This window comes from Pseudorca crassidens, chromosome 2 (assembly GCF_039906515.1).
Source record: "Pseudorca crassidens isolate mPseCra1 chromosome 2, mPseCra1.hap1, whole genome shotgun sequence".
In the NCBI taxonomy this organism is placed as follows: domain Eukaryota; kingdom Metazoa; phylum Chordata; class Mammalia; order Artiodactyla; family Delphinidae; genus Pseudorca; species Pseudorca crassidens.
Window position 1 is genome coordinate 73,666,708 of NC_090297.1, and position 20,061 is coordinate 73,686,768.

A 20,061-nucleotide genomic window follows, 5' to 3' on the forward strand; every position below is an offset into this window, starting at 1 on the left:
AGAATTGAAAAGAGGGACTCAAACAGATACTTGTACACAAATGTTCATTGTAGCATTATTCACAATAACCAAAAGGTGGAAACAACCCAAGTATCCACGAACAGATGAATGGATAAATAAAATGTGGTACCTAATATGCAATGGAATGTTATTCAGCCATAAGAAGGAATGAAGTTCTGATACAAGCTACAAGATAGATGAACCTTGAAAATATTATGCTCAGTGAAATGAGCCAGTCAAATATTATATGATTCCATTTATATGAGATATCTAAAATAGGCAAATTCATAGAGACACAAAGCAGATTAGAGGTTATAAAGGGCTAGTGGAGAGGAGGGAGTTATTGCTTCATGGGGTTTCTGTTTGGTGACGGAAGAGTTTAAAAAACAGTGGCAATAATTGTACAACATTGTGAATATCACTAATGCCACTGAATTGTACACTTACAAATAGTTAAAATGGCCTATTTTATGTTATATATATTTTACTGCAATAAAATGTAATGTCAGGTAATATACATGAAGATTCAATTTGGTCAATATAAAAAAATATATTGGGAATTAGTTCTGAGCAAGACAGGGACCTCTTCCTCTGTCCTTCCTGTGCTCTGGGAGCATAGGTAAGGATGTGTGCAGATACAGCTGAGATGGCCCTTGTCCTAAGGGACATTCAGGGAGTTCCTGACAGTTTCTATATTCTTTGCTAACCAAGAGGCAAGCTCCTCTGCTTGGAGTGGACAGGATGGGTAGAAGTTTACTAAGGAACTAGAGGAGAGCAGTGAAGGTTAAGAATGGCCACCTAGGGGAATGGGAGAGAGAACTGAGCAACAGTAAATAAAAGAACTGTTGATATATTCTCCTGACCCAGCCGAGACTGGTACACTGCACATGTTTAGTGTTCATCTTCTTGGTTTCTTGATTTTTTTCTCCCACTTCACCAGGTATAGGAATCAGAGAAGCTGGATTGATTGCTAGACTGCTCCTGGTTGGAGTGTTTATGGCATGGGCACAGTAGAGGGCTAATAGCCTAAGAGGGTGATTCGAGAGGGCATGTAAAAGAATGGTTCCAAGGGCCAACCAGTGGGTGCAGATTTGATACAAAAGAGGAGTCTGCAGGGGACTCATTACCCTGGAGAAAGAGGAGTTGAAATGAAAAAGTGGGTATAATGGGAGGGAGGAGTGAGAGATAGACTAGCATATTGGACTTCCAGCGTGGCAGAGGTGGGACTTTTCTGGTTGATGACATTATAAAATTAGGTTCTAATAAGGAAGGTGAAGTTGTAGAAATGGTTGGTGTATTAGAGTAGACATCAACTGCTGTCACAAGTAGATGAAAATAGATATAATGGCTTAACTATAGTAGAAGTTGCTTAATATAAATAGTCCAAGGTTGTTGGTGGAGGTGTTCTGCTCCACTGTAATTCAAGGTCCCAGGCTGATGGGAGATCTGTCATCTTCAGCTGTATGCTTTCAAGATCACTTGGGCACTGACATCCAGTTGGTGTAAGGATAAAGTGCAAGAAGGAGCACACATGGTGGTTTTATGGGCCAGGCTGGAGAGAGGTGCACGTCATCCCTTCACATGTCGTTGGCCACTATGTGGTCACAGGGCCACACCGAATTGCAAGGAAGTCTGGGAAATGTGTAGTTGTGTGTCCTGGAAAAAGAGCAGCCTTGCTACACTTGAGCTTTAAAGCCATTCTTTAAAGCATTGGCTGATGTGACACTGCTACTTAGTTCTATTTTTAAGTCCAGAGATAAATTTCAAAAAGACTAACCTTAAGAGATCAATTGAAGTGAAGAAGCCTTATCTGACCATACATGGGAAGCCTTCACTTCTAATTCTATTCCTTCAATCTATTATTTCTTTCTTATCTAGGCAGAATTCTCTGTAACCTAGTTTCCTCATTTGATGACATGAGTTTCAGTCTCTTTCCTTCATCAGAAATGTGTGCGTGATTTTTTTGGAATAGAGCCCCTTTATCACCCATTTCGTGCCCGCAGCAGATATCCACAGGGAGATACCCATTACATTACTGAAGGCATGAGCCTGCATAATGAGCAGAAATGGATTTTGTGTCTGATATAAATGCAAGACCCATGTTGCTTCCAATTGTTACTTTAACAAATGAGGTAAAGACTTCTTTTTGAGCCCCACAGATAGTTTCTGTCCTCCAAGATGTATATTATCCACCCCAAATTTTCCACCAATAGGATTGCAAGGCAAGCACAGCATCAGCTGATAGTCATTGGATGATAGTGTTGAGCTCATAGTCACTCCACCCACAATGAGCTGCAGAGGTCAGGGAAGTGGTGGGGACATTGTAGAGGATACCAGCCCCAAATAGGAATTTCTCCCCCAGAAGAGCCTTTGTCCCAAGAATCATGTGATATGATTCAAAAGGTCTTGCTGTAGACTTGAGTAGTCTGCCATCTTCCTTTCCAAAGTTACCTGGAACGTCTTCAGAAAATAAACTCTGTGTCTTGGTGAGGAAAAGTCCTTTCAAGAAACATGGTGAATTACTACAAAGTACTGGGGATGCCACAAAATGCTTCCTCCTCTGATATTAAGAAGGCTTATCACCAGTTAGCTCTTGGGGTCCACGCAGACAAGAACCCAGAAAACCGGGAGGCAGCTAAGGAGAAGTTCAATCAAGTAGCAGAGGCCTATGCCGTCTTGTCTGATGCCGAGAAACACAACAACTATGACAAGTCCAGAAGGAATTGCATCAAAAGGGAAAACAGGAGATGGCAGGGACAAGGATGATTTGAAGGAGGAACTGTGGTTTGAGAGGCCACACTGTGGCTTTCAAATTGTCTTTGAAGATAAAGAGCCCTTCTCAGAAGACTGTTTTCCCAGTGGCTGTGTGGGTAGGACCAGGAGGTTCCACTCCTCCTTTTTTTATGTGACCCCCATACTGGACACAGGATTTTCCACTTTCGTATCCCTGGGCTCTGGACCAAATTCCCCTTCCTCTGTGACATTTATACCTTTTATAAGCAGTGGAATGGGAAACTTCAAACTGGTCACCACTTGTAGCCAGATAGTGAATGGCAAGGAAGTTGTTATAAAGAAAGTTCTAGAATATGTGAGGCAGAAGACTGAAGTGGGAAAAGAACGCCTGTTTCATCAGATTCCTCCATGTCACTGGTAAGGAGTTGCTGCCGTGTTCTTCCACGGGGAGACTTTGCTGTGAGGCTGGTGAGTCTGATGCTTATCAAAGACAGAATTGGAATCTGAGAGTGTGTTGAACTGGAATGGACAGGATTCAGCTTAATACAAATTTCTCATTTCACAGAGGGAGGGAATAAGGGCCAGATGCTCCATAGGAACTAGGAAGCAGCAGAGTTTGGCTTCCAGCCCAAGTCTTCTGATTCTAAATTGAGCCTTCTTTTCTCCTGTACTCTATCTGGGACAGTAGAGACCACCACAGATATGGCCTTCTGAGACATTTGCAGGGCCCTACCATTATAAATCCCACTGACTCCTCTTCCTTTTTTTTCCCCGCCCTACCTTGTTATTATCCATTGCCTCTTTCTTGATGGCCCTTTTTCTCTTCCTAGCCTCTTTCTCTTTGCTTCTTCTCTCCCCACCTCTTCTTTTTCCCCATTTCCAATGGACCATATCATAGTTAAGCTTAATTGAAAGAGTCACCTGTTGTATAAAGTTGTCAGAGAAAGAGTGAAAAGTAAATGGGTTAAGATTTTTAAATATACTTTTAAAAATAGCTAGGATTTATCGACTGCTCAGTAGAAGTAAGGAATTCTACTTCATGTATTATCTCAATGATCTTTTCAGCAGTGAGATACAGTAGCTACTTCCCCCCCCACCCCCATATAGATAAGGAAATGAGGTGTAGAGAGATTAAGTAACTTGCCCCAGGCCCCGCCTAATAAGCAATAACATAGTGTCTTACTCTGAAACACATGCTTATCTCCTGAGCTATAACATCTACGGATTCTACTCATTTATTTTTAGATCTAGGGTCTTGGCCTCATTGGAAATTTACACCTGTCATCTCTAAACCTTACTTCCATGCATGAGTACTTGCGGGAACTTAAGTAGGCAAGCATTTTGAGTATTATTGCCCAGCAGGCACTTGGTTATTCGAACATGAAGACAGAAGACAGAAGCAATGTAAAAAGTTTCACTGAAACTAACAAACAATTATCCCTTAACACAGAAATGTAAACAAAATCCCAAGATGTGAATTATATTTTTGTTTTGAATTTTGGATTGTTAATGCAAAATCATGGGATTTTTTTCATTTGTTTGTTTAACTGGATCCGGTCACACTCCAACTCCTTCATTTATACACAGACTAGCCTCCAGAGGAGTGGTTCCTTGTGGAAAGTTACTGATGGAGTCTGCGTTAGAACCTCTGTCTCCCGATTTCCAGTCTCACGCGCATCCTAGTATACCATGCTGACTGGCAAAAGTTGGATTTCATTTGCCTTGCAAGCTTTTCTAGAAATAACATAACAAATGATTAACTTTCTTAATCAAGGAACTTTCCTATGTTTGTGATTTTTATGAGACACATTTTTATGTAGTCTTTGAACTTTTTTAATCTCAGTGAATTTTCTGAACTTGAACAAGAATATACCTGCATCCGTCTGGCAAAGGGTAGCTTTCAGGCAGGGGACATACTTCCAGAAAAGAAACAGAAGATGGATTTGGAATTGGAACACATCCCAGTTCTTTCAAAGCCTACACATTTCCACTTAGTAGTCATTGAGAACGTCCTATATGTCAGACACGGTGCTAGGTGCGGGATATGAATTCATCATTTTTAACCTCCAAAATTCTTCAGGGGGTTATTTCCATTTTACAAGTTTGGAAACTGAGGCTCAGGGAAGTTACGTCCCTTACCCAGAGCCACACAATAAGTTGTGGAGACAGGGTTCAGACTGCAGTTTGTTTGACCTGGAAGCTCCCATTTCCATTATGCCATCTCCACTCCCATTCATCTGAGCTGCCATAGTCATGGTTTCAGAGGAGAGTTTTGTTGTATATATGAATTATATTCACTTCAAAAATTTTTAAATGAGGAATTCCAGATGGAGCTTTCTTTTACCAACCCTCATCTGAGGTGAACGGCAGTGTAGCTACCAAACAAAGGAAAATCAAATTGGAGCATGAAACATGATTTTCCATTTTGTCTTAAATAAAATCCAAATTTCAGCATTTTTCACAGACGTACTTGGCTTTTGACAGAAATGCTGAGTTGTAGAAGGACTTTTTGCCAACAAAGATGTAAAAAAAAATTCATTTGCAGTTAGTCAAGGAAGTTTTCTTGTATAGAAATGAAAGCAGTGGCATCTCCTCCTGGCCCCCGTTTAAAATATGTGGTAAGTTAAATATGAGCAAACAACAGCAAAGGAAAGATGGAGAGCAGGAAGGGCTTTGCTGTTTTTGGAAGCAGCCCGAGTGAATCACTATTCATCTCAGTGTGTAAGATAGAGCATGAGCTTTGATGTAACCTGCGATTCAGATTCCTGTGACCTCACAATGCCTTCAGAGCTGCTGCAGTGGTTTCCAGGTGTCAGGGCTCCTCTCCAACTCTCATACTTGCAGGTTTTACTGATGGACAGTCTTTGGGATTACTAGCTGCCTAACTAGAACAAGATACTTTAGGATTGAAAAGTCAATTCCTTTGTCCTTAAATAATTGTAAAATGAGGGCTGCAGTCTGTCCCGGAATACTGACGTGTGATTGTGTAACACAAAGCTCAGGGAGCACTTGCAAGGGTGGTATCTCATGAAATCCTGTCAAAACCCAATATCCCATATTATCAACCGAGGAGACAGAGGAGGAAGGGACTTGCCTAAGGTCACAAAGTGGGTGTTTCTTCAGCCCCTAGCCCGGTGCTGTACCTCCCACATACTCAGACATTCAGAGCACATCTTCCTCACAGCCTGGCAAAATACATGAGAGACTCTGGAGGAATGGCCCTCTTGGGGACAGTGTAGGAGGGAGTCACAGTTTTATGTAGCTGCAGTTGCACACAGTGCCTCCTTGTCTGTCCATCAGTGGGGAGGTGGGTAAAATCATGAACAGCTGTGTCGAGGCTTACTGAGCATGTGCAGCTGGTCCATCTCTTGAACCCAGGTTTCCTAAGAACCAGCTCAGATTCTCCTCACAACAAACAATAACAAAAAGAAGGTGGTATTCGGCATTCTTCTCAGTGCATCCTTTCCAAAGGTTTTCAAACTGTAGACTTTCTATATTTGGGGTCCTTATCCCTTTCACGAGAAGCCTATTTTTATTTCATTCCAAAGGTTTGTAGTCTCCAGGGTACCTGGAGTGAAGTCCACCTGGTTGGGGACTTGAGAGGAGTGGGGAGTGGACTGCGAGGAGAATAGGGGAGGGAATCTGTGGTGGGCACAGCTCTGCCCCTCGCTACCTTCTTTGGAATCTTGAGGCTCCACTGAGAGGAAGTGGGGTAGCATGAGACTTGATATTCAGGTTGAGGCAGAATGGTTCTCCTTTTAAAGGACAGGAAAGAAGTTCACAGAGAGTAAGTCATTTTTCCAGTGTCCATTGTTAAGATTGAAAAGGTTTCAGAAAACCCAAGGCTCTGGTTCCCGTTGGTCCATCGAGACAACACATATTTACTTCTAAGTGTCAAGAGAAACAGAAGTGAGTTATGAAAAGAGCATCGGCTTTGGCCATAGGCAGATGGGAGTTCAAATTCTGTGCCACCCTTTCCTAACTTCTCAGGCAGGCTAACTTCTTGCCTTGATCCTTGGTTTGCCTATAAAATTAAGATAGCAATCCCTGCCTGTCCTAATTTATAGGGTTTGTTTTGGAATTAGACAAAAATTCTGCGTAAACTTCAACAGATTTTACAAGTGGAAAGTGTCATTATTCCTTTCAGAAGCAGCATCTTTGATCGTTCAGGGTACATACTCCAAGCTTGCTGTCAGTTTCTTAAGATGTGACATTTGTGATGTGATCTTGAAAACAAGATCAGCTATAGATTATATTTAACTCCAAAATAAATGTAAAAGGTGGAAGATAAAAGTAGAAGATTCCATTTTTGGCACTATTAAAAAAATAATGTTTTTAGCGTGGAGACAAGCAATACGACTTCTTCCTTTGACCTTGCTTTTTTTCTTCATTATCCTTGAGCTTTACCCTCTGCTTCCATTATAGGAAATTGATGGAAAATCCCTGCTACTGATGACAAGAAATGATGTGTTGACAGGACTTCAGTTAAAATTGGGGCCTGCTCTGAAAATCTATGAGTATCACGTAAAACCTCTGCAGACAAAGCATTTAAAGAACAACTCTTCATAGTATAGTCAAATTGGGGTCTTGGACCTCAAAAAATACATAATGACATAATTTAGTTTCATGTGATGAAACTTTGTAAACAGAATACATACATGTGTATATGTAAAGAATCTCAATCAAATGAAACGTTATCCTATTGGATAGACTAGGCAATCCATCGGCTGACCTGAACTCAGCCAGGAGGAGCGAGGACATGTGGACAGGATGGTTTACCTTGTGGAGTTTGTCAAATAGAATGATCTTTGATGAGATTAGACAGCCCTCCCCACAAAGAGGATTTTCTTCATAGTTTGCTTTCCCAAATTCCTGAAAAAAGAATCGAATGGTATGAGCATCTTTCAGTTACAGATGTGGGAAGATCAAAAGCAAGAACTTGGGGAGGGGGAGAAAGAGAAAGGGATTGTGCCTCCCTTGAATTCCTCTGCTCCTTAGAGCTTGTGTTATTTGGATGGAATTGCCGACACCCTTTTTTGTAGAGGGTCCTCCACTTGACCTTATTAAGGTTTCACTGGGATATGCTGCGCTGTTTGAAACGGACATGCATCGTGGCCCCTTCAGGAGCAGACTGTAGCTCTGAAAAGAGAAATTCTGTTGTATTTTGGGGACATCCATCCATCTTCAGCTAGCTTTCATGGGGGTAATGGTATTTTCTGCATAGATCTGCTTTAAAATTGGTTCTTTGTTTCTGAAGAAAGCATTTTTTTTTCACTTTATGGTTTGTATTTATAATAATTTGTTTCTGAAGAAATTTGCCAAGAGTTATAGATTGAAAAGCCTTGTTACTAGTACAGAATATTTTTATATATATATTCCTTCATGATGGTGTAATATTTTTTTAATTGCTCTGATGCTTTGTTTGATTTCCAATTTGAGTACTTGTTTTTAAGAACTTGAAAAAGTGGGCTTGCTACATCTCTGTTCAAAGAGACATTTGTGCAATCTCTGTGTGTCAATGCCTTGTTGAATTGGTGCTTTGTGGTCACAATAAAGCATTGCTTCAGTTTATTCCCAGTGTATTTATTTTTGATCTTTTCAGTTTGGTTGCCTCTTTGGTTGGGCTTAAGGATTAAGGTAACTCCTTGAAACCATGGAGAGAAAGTTAAGCCTTCTTTAAAAAATAAACGTTAGATATTGAAAACATATAGATCTATATGTAGATTTATCTTCTTTATGAACTGAATTGTCTATTAGGCCTTATTCCTTACCCCCATCCAACAACCAAGTTTAGGTGTCATTTTAGCCAGTTTTTTTTTTTTTTTTTTTTTTTTTTTTTTTTTTTGCTGTAGGCCAGTGGGGGAAGGGGTGTTGTGGGGTTTTTTTGAAATTCTGATGAAAGCTTTGGACCCTCCCTCCAGATGAAAGCTCATATTCCCACATACAAAACTTTGCAGAGTTGATGGACTCCCCAGAGTTCCCTCTTTCCCCTCCTCAAGTTAATAGTCCTTATTTTAGAGAGTGTTATAATTCAGTCCCCTGTGGAGATATTTTCTCTAAAGAAAAGAAAGTCTAAAAAGATGAGAGTGAAAAGAAACAGAGGAAATGGTATAGTGAGTGGGGTTCAGAAATGTATTCCAAATTAATTCACATTTTTCCCCAACTAGGGATTGATCCCAGTGAAAGTGAAAGTGCGGCGTCCTAACCACTGGACTGCCAGGGAATTCCCTGAAACTTAAGGAATGCTTTGTTTTGCATAAGTGGGAGAAGGATTTACAAAAGAGACATTCTCCATCCCCAACTTTCCACAGTCTACAAAACACATAAGACCAAAAGGCAGAATATAGTAAAGTACTGTGAGGTGTGATAGTGGCAAAACAGGAGGACTACACCTGCTGGAGACCTGGGTTGGAAAGAAGGGACAGAAGATCAGACAGAAAGAAGATGGAAGGAAGGACAGAAAGAAGATGGAAGGAAGGACTTAACCTCTCTGAAGGAATTTCCCACAAGTGAAATAGTGATGATGTTTGAGCCCTCTCTACTTCAAAAGGATAGCACGAGGAATGTCCGAGCCCTCCTTCTGTGCGTCTACCTGATTCCTTCTGTATTAGTTTGGAAAAGATTTGGCTGTGAATGATAAAAAAAAATTGCCTCCCTCACTACCCCACCAGGTAATGTAAACAAAACAGAAGCTTGCTTTTCTTTATGTAAATGTCCAGATAGAGGGGCTAAGGACGGTAAGGCCCTCCATGATGTTAGGGAAGTAAGTTCCTCCTATCTTTTTGCTCCATCATGCAGCTATTCATTCCCAGAATCATTTCACAGCCCAAGATGGCTGCTTCAGCTCTCACCATCACCACTTGAATTCCAACTAGTGGGGAGAAGAGAAGAGAAAAGGAACATACCTCCTTCCTTTAAGAACACTTCCAAGAAATTGTAGTAAGAAGTAGTATTACTTCCTCTTATATTTTGCTCTCCAAAATTCAGTCACATTCCCATACCTAAGCTGCAAGAGAAGCTTGTTTCTTAGAGCCGGTGGGCCCAACTAAAATTCAAAACTCCCATTATTCTGTAGACAAAGGAAAAGGGGTATTAGGGGACAATTTCCTGTTAACACTGTCAGCCGGCTGTTGAACACTGGGGAAAATGACACTGAAAGTGTGTATTTTTCTCTATGTATTGTATTTTTCTCTAGATTTGAACTTGGGCTCACATTCCCTTCAGTCTCTGGATATTTTTTATCACAGTTACCTTTCACAGCTGTTGGAAGCCTTGTTCACTACCCCCAACCTAACTCAACTAATCATTAGACCTGGACTACTCTATAAATGCTTGTCAGAAAAAAAAAAAAAAAAAAAGGACAGGAAAATATCTTAATTGAAAAGCAAACTGAAAAATAATCAAATCATTCCTCAGTCTCTGTTGACAGCTTTCAGGCAAAATTAGCAAATTAAAGATAGTCTGCCTTTCTTATACCCAGAATAAAGGCCTATGACAGGCAGGCCTGAGTGCCTTGGCAATATCTGAAGGTGCTTTCCTCCCTCCCTCCTTCCCCCACCCCATCCAGGGAAAAGCAGTGTGATCAAAATAGGCCATAGAGAGAGGCTGGAAGTACTTGAAATTCAGCAGGTAGGCAGCCTTTGTCTCCAGACAGCTGTAAAACCAGAGATGTCTGATTTCTTTTCAGATCACACTGGATTTCTATTAATGTGATCTGGGTCTGCAACAAACAGCAAAAACGCATGCTACATAAGGAAGCAATTCATAAGTATAAGTGGGAATGAGCTTGCCTTGAAGGCAATATATTTTATGTGAGAACTGTTTAATGATGAATTTGATTATTCTCAACCAGAGGCGCAGACAGGATATCGGAATCACGAGGGATTTTAAAAAGTAATTGCCACTCCACCTCCCCTCCCCACATTTGAACCTCAGATCCAGACTCTACAAAGGACATTTAATGAATTGATTTATAGGCAAGGTCACAAACCGGTTGCTTTTCAGTAGAATCTAAGCTGACGTGTTTTCCTTTGGCCAGTGCAGTATGTGTATGTTTTTACAACTACATCTGTGTTCTTCTAAGTGAGGCCGAAAGCTCCAATTTATTACAGTCTCTTTACTTCCCTAATATCTTGCAACCAGCAGCTGCGCCCTTTTACACTAACTGGACTCTGATCTAAAACAAGGAACACACACAAAGAGCCTCCTTAGAGTAAGTTAATTCAGGAAGTAGAAATTGCATGTAGATTTAGCTGAAAAGAAAACATGCTGGCATATTGCATTGGAATGTGCAGCAGGCTTAAGCATCATTTTTTGATACCTAGTGGATAGGATGACAATGAAAAAGAGACCAGTTGGTAGCAGTCTCTTCATTTTGTCCTCAACAAATATCCTATGTGAGCAGGAATTTGTCCCTCTGAGCTTAGCATCCACTGTCAGAGGCACACAGTGTCCTTCTATTGCATTAGTGAAATATATCTTTGAAGGTATTTAATTTGAAAGTCTAACGACCTAGAGTTGCCCAACCACTCCCATATTTAGAAGCCGAATGCAAAAAGTACTTGCTGATGGTGAACCATCTGTCTTTGACGGTCATTACAAATGGGATCTGCAGGGGTCAGGTCTGGGCAGAGAGCCATTAAGTGTTTTCTGTAATGATTTGCAAGATGAAGTTAAATGTTCAAATACCTGACTGCTATAGGACTGATGTGCCTCTTAGAAAAAAACTTGTTAATTCTGCTTCTAAACCAGGAACAGAATCTACAGGAAGGAGAGAGCATGCAATGGGTGCATTAATGAGCAGCTTGTTAGCTTCATGCTGTAGCTCTGTAGGCAATTAAGTATTTTGTGTACCATTTCTGGCCAGTACTGGCAGTTCTATACAGAGAGAAAGAGATTAAAATGATCACATCCAGGCTTATTTGGTGACTGTGGCTGCCGTGTCTTTGTGAACCTCAAGAAAATAGTGTCTAGTCTAACAGAGGGGCAGAATAATGGAGGACCCCGTGAGTAAAGCAAGAGCAGTTTTTGGCTACCCACAATAGGTAGCTAGGTTGATGTCTCTTTACCTTAGTTGGACCGGGTGTTCCTGTTTACAGTTGTCTTTAGGGAGAAATCACAAAAGCTGAGGATGCCAGGCAATCTCCAAATAAAAAATATGTCCTTCTTCCACAGAATAAGTAAAGTGGATTATACTCTATTTTTATATACTGGGAAATAGACAATTTGAAAATAAGACTATAAAATTTATCAGAATATAAATGTATTTTGAGGAAAACTCAGTAACACTCTTCAAACAACCAGCAGTTCCTGCCTTTAAGAATGAATGTTTGGGGCTTCAGAATGTTTGGTGGTGCAGTGGTTGAGAATCCACCTGCCAATGCAGGGGACACGGGTTCGATCCCTGGTCTGGGAAGATCCCACATACCGCGGAGCGACTAAGCCCCGTGCACTACAACTACTGAGCCTGTGCTCTAGAGCCCGCGAGCCACAACTACTGAGCCCACGTGGCTAGAGCCCATGCTCTGCAACGAGAAGCCACCGCAATGAGAAGCCCACGCACTGCAAAGAAGAGTAGCCCTCACTCGCGGCAACTAGAGAAACCCTGCACGCAGCAATGAAGACCCAACACAGCCAAAAATAAATAAATAAATTTATTAAAAAAAAAAAGAATGTTCGGGCCAGTATCCTCTCTGCTGTGCCAGAACCCAGTGACATCAGTTGAAAAGCACTGTGGTACAATGGTGGAAGCACTGGGGCTGCTCCAGAGAGTTCTGAGCATGAATCCAGCCCCATCATTGACTTGACATGGGAACTTGTGTAAGTTGTACGGCTCCTCTTAGCCTCAGGTACCTCACCTATTCTCTAGTGCAGATACAGAGAGCAAAGCAGCACTAGCCTGGCACTGTCCAATAAAAATATAAACATGAGCCACATACGCAAGTTGAAGACTTCAGGTCTTCAAAATCCACTGTGTATTTTATACTTACAGTACATCTCAGGACAGACAGCCTCAGTGTATCAGTTAGGATTTGTTTCAGTTGACAACCCAAATAACAGTGACTTAGACAAGACAGAATTTCTCTACAGTATATATGAGGTCTCAAGGTAAGCAGATAAGAGTTGGTATGGCTACTCCATAATCGTTGGGTCCCAGTCTTCTAGAATTTTGCTCTACTATCCTCAACACATAGCTTCCTATGTGGTCCATGATGGCTGCTTAAGCTTCAGTATCACAATTGTATTCTAGCCAAGAAGGAGGTGGAGGAGAGAAAGATACCTATTATGAGAAGTTTCATACAGCATTTCCACTTGCACCTCTTTAACCAGAACTTAGTCAATTTGGCCATACCTAGCTGCTAGGAAGGCTGGGAAATCTAGTCTTTCTTTCAGGCAGCCAAGTATTCAGCTAAACAAGGACAGGAGGATGGATACTGGGGGGAAGCTAGCAATCCTTCCATAGTACCAATCTCATAAGGTTGATGGAGGATTGATTGAGAGTACATTGTACAGTCATTAGTATTACATGACGAGTGCTTTAAAGTGTGGTTTTATTACTATGATCTCACTCCATTTTAAACCCAGCCCAGTCCCAGAATTAACAAACACATGCTAAACTCCAATGTATTGTTCATCTGGTGCACCCTAAGATTACTGAAATATAAAACAATTACTTTCTTAGGTCCTTGGATATTGGGTGGTTCTAGATGCTTTATCTTCATAAAGGCACATAAAAGGAAAAAACTTGCATAATTTAAGCGCCATGAAAAATTGTTATGCTGAGTTAAGGAAAATGTGCTCAGCAAAATGTATATAAGCTTTTATTGGTCCCCAAAGACATAGGGAAGTTAGTTTGAGGCATTTGGTGCATTCTAAATACATCCTCTTCCTAATCCAAAATGAACATTCAATGACATTCAAAATGGTTTTGTGAGACAAAGGAAAGGGAGACCTCTGATACCTTTGTGATTTTAATGAAGACGTGTGGGTCAATAATAAACAGCAAAAAAATTTTTTTTAATAAAATTTTTAAAAATCTCAGTAGATCTGCATTAATTTGAGCCAATTAGGTTGACATCAGTTTGTCTAATTGTCTATTTGGGCTGATTTTAAAATGAATTTTTAATGCTAACGTGACTTCTCCCAGCCACCAGAATGTCTGTAGGCTATTCATCAGCCTTCTGTATGGTGTGCATGTAGAACGCAGAATAAGTTAACATTGGCCTAATTCACACATAGTTAAAAGGGAAAACTGGAGATTTGAATCCACAGAAGAGGAAGGGAGCACTGGACCTAGGGGTCAGGAGACCTGGGTTCTAGTCCTGGATCCACTGCCGACTTATCTATATAAGACCTTGTACAAGCCTCTTAACCTCTCTTGCTTCAACTGCCTCCCATGTAAAATAAAAGGTTCAACTAGAAGTTTATTTCAGCATTCAACGTCTTTGATTTTCTAAGAATCCAATTATTTGATTTATATGTGTCACTGCTTCTCTCCACCATTCGATTAAAACTCACAGCATTGTCACATTTTACAATGTCATTTCCCCTTCATAAATGTTCTGTGGTTTCAGTCTGATTATGATTCTCTCTTGGCTGTGTAGTGGGCTGGAAACAGCTGCCTTTCTTGAGAATTGTCAAATTTGCTTATTGTACAACCCCGTTGCTTTCGCTTTAAACTACTCTCACTTTAAACCCATGGTGGAAGTATCTCCTCTCTATGAACAGGACCTCTACACAAACAGAGCCTGGAGTTGAGAGGATGGGAAGGCACAAACTTCCCAAGTGGGTCACTAGGATGATGGTAAGTGGGGCCATTTCTAGTTTTACACTTTGTTTACCAGATCCACGTGTTCTACTTTTGGGAGACATAGCACCATGTAAGAATCAAGTATTTAGGGAATGTACTACATCCTGGGGGATGATACCCCATCATCACATAGTATCATCCCCAACCTGGAGACCCAGTTATGCCTTTAAAAAACCACTCCATCACTATCAGGCCAGCAGCTTCTGGATGGTGCAGTATGTGCTAGGACAAGTGGATCATATGGTCATTTACAAACTGCCACATCTCCTTTAAAATAGGTATTTTGGTCCCTTAGTCTGAGTAATGTTATGCAAGATTAATGTGTAAGCCCTTGGACAGTGCTGCTGGCTGAGTCCCCACTGGCAGGAAAGGGAAACTTATATCCAAAATATATATCAATTCTAGTTAAGATGAGTCACTGATCCTTTCAGAGTGAAAAGAATCTATGTATTCAATTTGCTGCCAAGTAGCTGATTAGTCTTCTCAAGGATTTGTGCCATAAAGATCTCACTTGATATTGGTCTCTACCACTAGAAAGTTGGATATTTGTTAGCAACAGTTATGATCAGTAATGGAAAGCAGGATTCCATGCTTTTGGGTCCATGCATAGCCTCTGTCCCTGCCACCATGACTACTCTATTCATGAACTCATTGTGCCAGCACTGGGATTGCCAATGACAGAGGCCGACTGACATCAACTGGCCAAGTCATTCTGTCTACTTGATTGGCCAGTGCCTCTTCCATGGTTGATGCCCTTTGGTAGATGTTATGCAATACAAAAATATTCACATTTAATGACCACTCCCACAGAAACTTGTGCCCAGGTTTTAACTTAAAAAAATTTATTACCTACATTTCCTGAGAAAAGGGGGCAAGCCATGCCATGCAGGGCCACAATGGAAGCATAAGGTTTTGGTTAGGAGACAGAAGCAGAAGCTCGGGGAAAGCCTAGGTTTTGTTGGGGTAACCGCTGTAAAGACCAGGCAGGGCAGAGTAAATAGTTTAAGGTTGTCTGGTTTGAATAATTCCAGCAGGCTTTTGGGGCATAGGGGCTATCTCTAGCTCTCTGGTTCCTGGCCTTGGGTTGACATAGGGCAGGGGAAGTATTGGCTTGGTGTTTGATTGTTCAGTAAGGAGGTGGTTGACTTGCATATGAGAGGCATGCTGTCAAGTAAGTTGTTTTCTCTCTTTAGGTACTAGCTACCTGTGGGAGGAGCAATCTCTCCCTGGGTCTTTAAGGCCCCCAAGATGTCAAAACATAAAATACAGAAAATTAAAAACATGATTAATATACACAGATCCATTCACAAGCCTCTTTTTTTCTCCCCAGCCTTCCAATTTTTCTCTTTTCAGAATCCTTACCAACCAATCAGGGCATTTCCCAATGCCCATGAGTTTATATATATTATCTAAAGCCACTTTTTTCCCCCAAAGTAGATGACCCTTTGGGGCATTTCCTGAAGCTTTATTCGTTAGAAGGATTTCCCATCACCACTGTCATAAGAAGAGTGTGGCTCTTACAGCCACGAGAGGTGCTGAAGCAGTGGTGTATGACATGGAGATTGGGGCCATATGCCTTTCTTGTGTCCTGTAGCCCTACTTGTGCCTAGTCCTGGATCTATCACCTCCATCTTACAATGGATTGCTGCTAGGCCGCCAGGCGGTAATACTTGATAGGTTTGATAGAAACCAGCTCCACCACAGAATCCCTTGCTTCCCCTTAGTCAGGCATTTGTCTTTACCAAAACCCAATAACACACTGGGAGCTATTTTTCAAATGGTCAGTGATTCTCTGCTACAGATAGTATAGACTTTCTCTAGAATCCTAGGAGTCTGTCTTATAATTTTCCTACTGGGACTTACCATAAATCCCATATCTTCCACAATCAGAGACACCTCTAATAGCATAGGCTCTGCTGATTCATATGGCCCAAGTAGCAGGAATATTCGTACCCAGCCTGGACCTGTTGCAGAGCCTTTTACTGCTCTGGGCCCACACAAAACTGGAAGCCCTCTTTGTCACTCAGTAAATGGGTTGGGTGAATATTCCCATTGGGATATCCCAGTGGAACATGACGCCTCTGAAACCTGGAGAGACTACTAGGCACAGTGTTTTCTTCTTCGTGGTAGAAAATTTGAAATGCAGTAATGTGTCCTTTATTTTGGAAGGGATGTCCTGGAATGCCCAAGACTAGGGATCAAAAACATTCTCTATATAGGGCCAGAGTAAATATTTCAGGCTTTGTGGGCCAAACAGCCTGTTATAACTACCCAACTCTGCCATTGTAGCACAAAAGCCACCACGACAATATATAAGGAAATGGGCATGACTGTGTTCCAATTAAAACTTACAAAACTAGGTTGTGGGACAGATTTGCCCTAGATCACTGGACTCCTAAAAACTTCACTAATATGGTAGGCCTGTGATGGGTTTCTCTACCATTCTCCAGAGAACAAATGTCACTTTTGCTCTTCCAGTCCAATTAACATGATATTATGGATACAATGGACCAATGTGATGTTCTGAGGAATGTCCAGATGGTCCAGGTCACATATACAAATAGTAAGAGAGTGAATGTAGTCCTAGGGCAAAATCATAAATGTATACAATGATCCATCCCATGCAAATGGAAACCACTTCTTTTCTTCCTTGATTGAAAGTCTGATAGGTTTTATCCCATCAGCACCCTCAGTATCAAGTCCCATGTATAATCCTCCAGATCCTGTATATATTGGTCGAGTCATTGCTCCTCTTTTGGCCTATAGTCCCTTTCCTCCTGCAGCAGGCCCAGCTTGTCTCTGGGTGGTGTACGATGTGAATTGATCCTATTTACAGGTCTGGTAGCCAGGAGGGGAGGTGGGGATACATCTCAAGGGGGCACATGTTTCCTTGCCAGGCAGAAGCCTCTGCCTTGTCTTCAGGCAAGGAGCGCAGTGCTAGCTTTTAACAGGGAGGATTAGGTCACTTCTGCAGGTCCAGAGAGTTGAGGGAGATCTGAGGATTCAAGATTTCAGATGCATCACTCAGGACCCTAACCTTGAGGTGGCAGACCTGTCAGGGTTCAAAACTCAATCTTTCTTGGAGCTCTGCTTTTCTTAGTTAAGTCCTGGGCCCGGTCCTAACTTTTTCTGCCATCTGGCTGTATCAGCAACATCTGATATATTGCCCCTGCCAGTATATTCCTGGCCTCTAGTATCACATCCCAATTCAACTCTGGTAAAAGTTGTAACAATGGCATGACTACAACATTCCAGGGGCTCATTGCCAGCTGGCCAATGGGTGTCCCAGCTCCTAAAATCCCATTTTACAGACCCCTTCCTATACCCTGCTATCACAGATAGTCTTGCCCATGAAACACATAGTGAGACCCTGAGATTTTCATGCAGGACATTGAGTGAGGAGTGCTCTCCAGAACAATGCCTGTGAGCAGACAGGGGCGCAGGATTGAGCAGAGGGAGAATTTGAGCTATGATGCAGTTGCTGAAGCCTCAGCCAGTCAGGAGTTATAGAGCTGGAATGCCCCTGATGGGTTGTCTCAATTGAGGCAAGAGAATGAAGATTTTGTTTCTCCCACATTGACCAGCACTGGATATGAGCTGCTCCCGGGGAGTGGCTCTAAACTTGGGTGAGACAACCTCCTTCAGCCAAGGGCAATTCCTGCAGAGGGAGCCAACTATAGGACATCAGAGACCAACACTTCTGCCATCTGAGTGCTTTGATCCCAAGGGAGACCTGGGTGGGTAATATACCACAGCATCTTTAATAGGAGTTTATCACCCATTTTGTGTCCATGGGGGAACCATTACCACACACTGGAGACAGCAGAGCAAAAGATGACATGAGCCCGAGTTGCCAGATCAATCCTGGATAGCTTATCTCTAAACTTAATAAGAAGGCCTTTCCGTTTAAGACACTGTAAGGTATTCAGTTGCTGGCAACCAAAAGCATTCTAATCCATGCATTATCTCAGTTAATCCTCAGTTACTCTGAAGTAGGTATTGTTACTCCCATTTCAAAATTAGAGAATTAAAGTTTAGGGTAACTTCTCCAAGGTCATACAGCTTAGAAATTGGTGGAGCCTAGTCTAAAATATCACACTATCTAAATCCAAAGTCCATGCTCTTTTCCATTTTCAAAACATCTATGTGATCAAACTGGGAAGGGGATGTGACATCCCCAGATGTGAAAGGAACAGTAGCCTGTGTGGAGCTAAAGATTCAATATTTACCAGAAAAGCTGCCCTCAGGAAGCTTACTCTTCCCTGAGTGGTGGCTCCAAAATCCTGTGTCTACAACCTAATTGCCAGAACCTATAAGTATGACCTTATGTGGAAAAAAGGTCTCTGTAGTGGTCATTAAGTTAAGGATCTTGAGATGATGAGAACACGTTGGGTTGTCTGTGTGGGCCCTAAATCCAATGACAAGTGTCCTTATAAAGGTCAAACAGTGGAGACTGACAGAAGAGGTGATGTAATTAAGAAGGCAGAGCTTGGAGTGATGCAGCCTCAACCAAGGAATCCCTAAAGGTACCCAAAGCTAAAAGAGTCAAGACCATCTCCTCTTAGCACCTTTAGAGAGCACAACCCTGTCAACACCTTGATTTTGGACTTCAGGCCTCCAGAACAATAAGGGAATAAATTTCTATTGTTAGGTACACCACCAAGTTTGTGTTACTTTGTTACAGTAGCCTCAGTAAATTAATACATCTGCGACCATTCTTTGATTCTAAACACACATATATCCTTTCTCATATAAAGGTAATCAGTATGCCTTTCTTCTACATTTGATTGAATATATTCCTTATGTGGTAAATTTCTAATGAATCCTTTATACTTTAAAGACAGAGTGTAAACTTTTTCCTTAACAGATGTTGAGCATCTGTAGAGATGTGAATGAATGTTTTGCTGAGAAGAAGGTCCATAGCCATTATATGTACAATAGGGTCTCCGTAGGATCCAAAGAACATTAAGAATTTCTGAGAAAGAGTTGGGCAAATGGAAGAATGAGAGGCACCTGAGCTCTGGGAGAAGCAAGAACAAAGACTATAAAAAATAAAAGTTGAAGATTCTAGTATTTGGAAGCAGGAATAACCCAGTGCGTCTGGTTAGAAGACTGGAAATCCATGTCTTTAGAAATAAGCTTTGGTTTCCTCATACATGCAGGTGAGGAAGCAGGAGTTACAAAGGTTTCATAAAGGAGACTACAAAACGAGAAGTCCAGACAGCCCCAAGTCCAAAGGAAAGAGAGTGCTTTCTCTGAATAGAGGGTTAGGAGGTTAGAGAAATTCAGATTTTTGCAGTTGAATCTCGCAGGTGATTGAAAAGGGTATATTCTGTTTCAATGACAAAGTAAAATGTTGTTTCAATAGTTATTTCTATTATATTGGGGGGGAAAAGGGAGAAAAAGCAGGTTACTAAGAGTAAAGAATGGTGTGAACTTAAGTCTAACTGTAAAAAGGAAAGGAAGGGACATTTTCTGAGCCTGTCTCTATGAAAACCTATGAGATGAGATTTAGAGGA

General features: G+C 41.4%; 1 protein-coding gene and 1 pseudogene across 2 annotated transcripts in view; both read left to right on the forward strand.

Annotated features, from left to right (window-relative positions):
* The window catches only part of SAMD13 (sterile alpha motif domain containing 13), a 48,594-nt gene extending 40,322 nt beyond the window's left edge, over positions 1 to 8,272 (forward strand). For both annotated transcript variants that reach the window (XM_067726716.1, XM_067726717.1), the window contains exon 4: positions 7,159 to 8,272. In XM_067726716.1, coding sequence (XP_067582817.1) covers positions 7,159 to 7,302 — 144 coding nt within the window. In that variant the 3' untranslated portion in view covers positions 7,303 to 8,272. The remainder of the gene's footprint in view (positions 1 to 7,158) is intronic.
* On the forward strand, positions 2,312 to 7,163 carry LOC137218910 (dnaJ homolog subfamily B member 6-like; annotated as a pseudogene).
* Positions 8,273 to 20,061: the final 11,789 nt, after the last annotated feature.